Below are 6,779 nucleotides of genomic sequence, written 5' to 3' on the forward strand. Positions count from 1 at the left end.
GATTATAAGACAAGCGCTGCAGATTTGAGATAAATTTCAAGTGGGCTGACTTCCTGTTTCTATTTTGAATATTTCCTTTATGCAAATGAAATGTTATACACATATAAATTGCTATGTTTATTCTTATTGTGAATGGGTAAATAATACTAATGACAAATCTAAAAGCTGTACTATATCTTTTTCAAAAGTTTTCAAAAGTCCAACTGTGACGCTACATATTGGTTGTAACTCAATATATATATTTGTAACAAGTACAGGAACGTAAATATGTGAAGTTCATCTATTTATCTAAGATGAAGTATCGAAGTTTTTTAATCAAATCAAAACTATGCACGAATCTTGACTCACTACTCGCAACTTCCCCATACAACAAAGAAAACCAGTCTCCGAAGAAACTTTTTCTTATGGAGAAACGAGTGATTACATCATACGCATATGATTAGCTTTTGATATGTTTTACTCCGACAACATAATTTCAACAATTATACATTTCCTTTCAAAGTCCTTTCGAACTCACCGAGTTATGGATGTTGTTGGATGCAGTAATCCCTTCAAAATCCTATGCAGAGACATCCAAATAGCATTATGAATCCTATCACCCATCCCTGGGCAAAGCAATGTATATTTATTTGCTGACAGCAAAATATAGCATACATAGTCTAACATTGGACCCCATGTCCGTGAGAGCCCTGGGCAAATACGGTGTGCCCATCCCTTAAGAAGTTTTTGATCTCACATACTTTTTTTTTTACATAAGCTACTGCAATACGTTTCCATTCATAGTGTTGATGTAAGTCAAATAGTCACGACGAAAAATGAATTGACTTTTTTCCATATTAAATGAAGACAGGTTTCTAAATTGGTTTATTTTTTATATTAAACATTCTCCATCTAGTACTCATAAGGGTACATAAGGATCTTTTTCATGCGATGATGTATTTAATATTCTATTCACTAAATACCAGGTGGAGATTAAGTCATAAAACCAAAATAGTTGTGGATTCTATTTACTTTATTGTAAGGGGTATTATAGCTAACGGTCCGCGGGAGAAAAAGTAGCATTGCGTACTAAAATTAAGATGTGGAAATAGTAAAGAAAGTTGCATTGTTCTTAACAGCTTCAAATGAATACGTTACACTTTACATTCATATCGCAATAGGAGTGACTGAGAGGACATGTACATATGAATGCATGAATGTCGTTTTTTGTTTCTAGAATTTTTTACCAACAGAAAATGAGACAGCTTTCCAACCCAGAAACAAGGCTTCCACTCGAATTTAGTCCAGATCAATCGGGTAGTAATATACGTGTGCATTGAAAAATAAGCAGCGTATGTATGTGCAAGCATGCGTGTGTATGCGCACGTGTGTATTTGTTCTTATGTGTACATATGTACATGGATGTATATGCATGTATATACACATATATGCACGCACACACATATGTGCAGATGTACATGTCTACATACATGCATACATATATACATGCATACATACATACATACATACATACATACATACATACATACATACATACATACATACATACATACATACATACATACATACATGTATAAGTACACAGATACATACACACACGCACAACAAGATTCAGCTTGTTTACGTGTTTGTTTACGTGTACCATATCAACTCACAGGGCGTTGATCAGCCTGGAACTATAGTAAAAGGTACTTGCCGAAGGTGTCGCACACTAAGACCGAGCTCGAAACCCGCGTGTTAGCGAAGCAAGCTTCTTAACTCCATCACAGTGTCTCTCTCTCTCCCAGCCTTTGCTCTCTCTCCAGTTAACTGAACCCCCACTACTTTCTTCGATCAGAAACTCTGCGTGAAGCTCTTTGCGAGCAGTAAACCAGTGTTTTCATGAATCTGAGTGAATCACATCTTTAGCTGCATATCACGTGGTTTGAGATTTGGGAAATTTTGGCAGAATACCTATTTATTTACTACCCACAAGGGGCTATATACAGAGAGGACAAACAAGGACAGACAAACGGATTAAGTCGATTACATCGACCCCAGTGCGTAACTGGTACTTATTTAATCGACCCCGAAAGGATGAAAGTCAAAGTTGACCTCGGCGGAATTTGAACTCAGAACATAAAGACAGACGAAATACCTATTTCTTTACTACCCACAAGGGGCTAAACACGGAGAGGACAAACAAGGACAGACAAACGGATTAAGCTGATTACATCGCCCCCAGTGCGTAACTGGTACTTAATTTATCGACCCCGAATGGATGAAAGGCAATGTCGCAGCGCTCCAAAGCTATTCTATGGCTTTATCTTTATCATTACATGGTAGAAACATTTTATCCTGTTTTCTTATTACCTCAGTAATGGTCATGTGAATCGCTGCTTTCGTTGAAGAATTTCCACGCCTGTCTTGTTATGAGTGTTAATATAGACGGCAAGCATCATCCTTCAAAAAGTTCTCGTCTATGTTTATCTTCTGATGTTAGAGTTCACGATTTAGCTACATAGGTTGTGATGGGATGAGTAAGTCTGTTTGTGCTGTCTGACTTTGTATCGCTGGTGGCAGATACAGCGCCCGTTTCCGATTGTGTTATTCAGTCTTTCAGCTGCTCTAAATGCGACCCATCTTTTCACGTTTGATCCATGTTAAGATTATTTTGCTGAGAATCACAAACTTTGTCATGTGCATCATTTCAGAACCCTGTGTGTATGTGTGTGTATGTGTGTGTTGTGTGTGTGTGTGCGTGTGTGTTGTGTGTGTGTGTGTGCGTGTGTGTTGTGTGTGTGCATGTGTGTGAGTGTGTGTGTGTGTGTGTGTGTGTGTGCATGTGCGTGAGTGTGTACATGTGTATATGAGTGTATGAGTGCAGTGTGTGTGTGTGAGTGTGTACTTGTGTATAGGAGTGTATATGAGTGCAGTGTGTGTGTGAGTGTGTACGTATATATAGGAGTGTATATGAGTGCAGTTTGTGTGTGTGTGTGTACGTGTGTATAGGAGTGTATATGAGGGCAGTATGTGTGTGTGTGTGTGTGCGCGCGCGAGTGTGTGTGGTGTGCGCGTGAGTGTGTGTGCGTATGAACAAACAGGCATATTTATACCAATCTACAATCGTATAATCATTTATCTTCATAAAAGTTTAGGGACAAAATCATAGTTTCGCCAAATTCAAATATCAAACGCATTGAGCTTAGATGTGTAAAAACCTCATAAAACCCCAGTCTATATTCTAATGCTATGGGCTCAATTTTTAAAATCACATATCTTCACTTTTAAGCAAAAATGTTTTCAAGCCATCACGCTTGCTTACATAAACTTACATTAGTGATTATGCATCTTCAAACTATCTAATTTATTTCATTACAGGCGATAGTCCGTATCCTGGAATTTCCTCTGACCGAATCCTATCCTTATTGAAAACTGGTTACAGGATGGACAAGCCTGATAATTGCCCAGATGAAATGTAATTCATTTGTAATTTACTGTTTTTAATATTTATTTTTATTATTTTGTTATCTAAATTAATTCTTGATGATATGGCAAAATATAGATTCTCGATAAGATGAAAAAAATATGATAGTGATATTAAAACTTATAGAATATAGATTATCTCTGGTAATGTATGCAGATCAGTTTTAATACGAGAAAATATGGGATGTGTACGAGACGAAAACTTTGAGGTATCATTGATGTTAAAAGCTATAGAAATATATTGATTATGTGGCGTATTTTGAACTGTGTGGGGGATTTGACAAAATATAAAATTTTAATATATGATAAAAGAAAAAATAATTAATAACATCATGTTTAAAATGTTTCTGGAATTCTTAGTATTCGTTCTTCCTCCCCCCTCTCTCTCTCTCTCTCTCTCTCTCTCTATCTATCTATCTATCTATCTATCTATCTATCTATCTGTTCCTGTTGCAAATATTTCGTTATCAATATCTATTATGATTTCTTTGTTTCAGGTATGCTATAATGCAAAAGTGCTGGAAGACCGAACCCGAAGAAAGACCATCTTTTCACGATTTGGCCAATATTTTTGATAAAATTTTACAAGAAAGAACGGTAAAAATAACATTTAGTATTCACTGAGTTAGCGGGTAATTTGTGTGTGTGTGTGTGTGTGTGTGCGTGTGTGTGTGTGCGTGTGTGTGTGTGTGTGTGCGTGTGTGTGTGTGCGTGTGTGTGTGTAAGTGTGTGTGTGTACATGTGTATATGAGTGCAGTGTGTGCGCACGCGAGTGAGCGTGCGCGTATGAACAAACAGGCATACTTCTAAAGAGAATCAAGATTATTCATATATATATATATATAAACACTAAAATAACAGGAGGTATGAGAGATTAATATATTAATATGATCATCTAACAGCTTTAGGATTACGGCTGTTTCGCACTGTTCTTCACGTAGTTATAATTTTAGCGAGAGTAAATTAAGTTTATAGTATATATAAGTTTATAGTATATGTGATTGTACGTATAAATGCACACACAAACACATATACAGTCACACATATACATATATACATTAATTACTAAAAGCACTACACAGAAAGAAGATTAATAATATACGAGTAGGCTTACCCAACTGTTGTGTAAATACATATGTCAGCAGCACTAAAAAATAGATACTGTGCTTGACCACACATTTTCCTCCCTGGAGCAAGAAAAAATAGAGTGACCTGACATGTTTCGGTGTTTATGACCTATTCATTAGGGGTCAGTTACGCTATTTTTCTGAATATACATTAATTGCTAATAGCTATTTATAGTACAGTCAGTGCTACATGGATTAAATTGATCTCCTCCAAACAACTGTAATCTACTATTTTCTTTGTAGTCCGCAAAAGGATTAACTGAGTTCTTAAGTTGTGGTATAAACGCTGACACTCGGATTTCTGACCACGTTGAGATACAAAAAGAAAAGTCTAGCCGAAGTGCCACGCAGTGGGACTGAACCCCGAACCATGTGGTTGGGAAGAAAGCTACACCTGTGTGTGTGTGTGTATGTGTGTGTGTGTATGTGTGTGTGTGTGTGTGTGTGTGTGTGTGTGTGAAGAGAAACAAGAGTAGGAAATTCTGATGAAGCGAACGTGTGTTCAAAAGCATTCATGTCGTGACCCCTCTACGTTTTTCACCTGGATAGAATGTCTACAGGATTGTGTTCCTTAAAATATTCCCTTCTTTTAAGCTTTAAGATGTAGTTTGAGGAAGATTTGGCTACTCTTTCCAGCCGGTTGATCGACCACTGCAACATAGGGTCCCACATAACATGCAGCCCAACAGCTAGCTTGATGCCGGAATGAAATGAACGAGTATTATTATCACAAATGTGTTAGAAACAAATTCAAAGACCCAGTCTTTATATATGATGGCTTGCATGATTGGGAAGCACTCCGTCGGTTACGACGACGAGGGTTCCGGTTGATCCGGTTGATCCGTGAAATTAACGTGTAAGTGGCTGAGCACTCCACAGACACGTGTACCCTTAACGTAGTTCTCGGGGATATTCAGCGTGACACAGAGAGTGACAAGGCCGGCCCTTTGAAATACAGGTACAACAGAAACAGGAAGTAAGAGTGAGAGAATGTTGTGGTGAAAGAGTACAGCAGGGATCACCACCAACCCTTGCCGGAGCCTCGTGGAGCTTTAGGTGTTCTCGCTCAATAAACACTCACAACACCCAGTCTGGGAATCGAAACCGCGATCCTATGACCGCGAGTCCGCTGCCCTAACCACTGGGCCATTGCACCTCCACTGGCTTGCATGATTAGCACAATGCGATATAAACCAAATAAAATAAATTACTGGTAATTGTCGTCTGCTGTAAAATTTGAAGTCAGACAAACCGCCCTGATTTCTTCTACAAAAACCGGTTGTCTCAGGAAATCAGGATCTTGGCGGATGATTAGTCAAGAATGACTAGTTATATAATACCTGTATGGCAATAATGTGATATTGTGAGTGAAGATTATAAATCTGTCTAGAATGGGGAAACACACTGGTGATGGCAATATACAGTTTGCTAATCAAAGAGTGTCAATGGCCTTGATGGTATCTCTCTTTTACTCTTTTACTCTTTTACTTGTTTCAGTCAGTTGACTGCGGCCATGCTGGAGCACCGCCTTTAGTCGAGCAACTCGACCCCGGGACTTATCCTTTGTAAGCCCAGTACCTATTCTATCGGTCTCTTTTGCCGAACCGCTAGGTGACAGGGACATAAACACACCAGCATCGGTTGTCAAGCAATGCTAGGGGACAAACACAGACACATAAACGTACACGCACACACATATATATATATACATATATACGACGGGTTTCTTTCAGTTTCCGTCTACCAAATCCACTCACAAGGCTTTGGTCGGCCCGAGGCTATAGTAGAAGACACTTGCCCAAGTTGCCACGCAGTGGGACTGAACCCGGAACCATGTGGTTGGTAGGCAAGCTACTTACCACAGAGCCAGTTTTTAGAAAACTGCGAAAACGAGCATTTTGGCCTGTAGTTGCATGTATTAAGGAAGAAAGTGCTATCAGAAATTGAAAAATAAAATTAATCATTTAGAAATAATGCAGTGTTAAAACTCACCATTTCATTATTTATCATCTGTTTCTTGTTTCTGTGAAGGATCTATATTACCCTTAGCGATAAAAATATCTTGCTCCTTTCTACACTCGAATCAGCCTCTATTTAAAGTTAGTTTATTACTGTCTAGCCTTTATATCTTTTTTTTTTAAACAATTAGAAACGATAAGTTTAGTAGGTATCTTTACCCCGACCCGT

General features: G+C 38.2%; 1 protein-coding gene across 1 annotated transcript in view; it reads left to right on the forward strand.

The window, feature by feature from the left end:
• LOC115229190 (proto-oncogene tyrosine-protein kinase receptor Ret) overlaps positions 1-6,779 on the forward strand; it is a 280,998-nt gene that overhangs the window by 266,967 nt on the left and 7,252 nt on the right. Inside the window, exons 22-23 of the mRNA XM_029799591.2 lie at positions 3,361-3,457; positions 3,963-4,062. Of these exons, the coding sequence (XP_029655451.2) occupies positions 3,361-3,457; positions 3,963-4,062 (197 nt within the window). The remainder of the gene's footprint in view (positions 1-3,360; positions 3,458-3,962; positions 4,063-6,779) is intronic.

This window comes from Octopus sinensis, linkage group LG2 (genome assembly GCF_006345805.1).
Source record: "Octopus sinensis linkage group LG2, ASM634580v1, whole genome shotgun sequence".
In the NCBI taxonomy this organism is placed as follows: domain Eukaryota; kingdom Metazoa; phylum Mollusca; class Cephalopoda; order Octopoda; family Octopodidae; genus Octopus; species Octopus sinensis.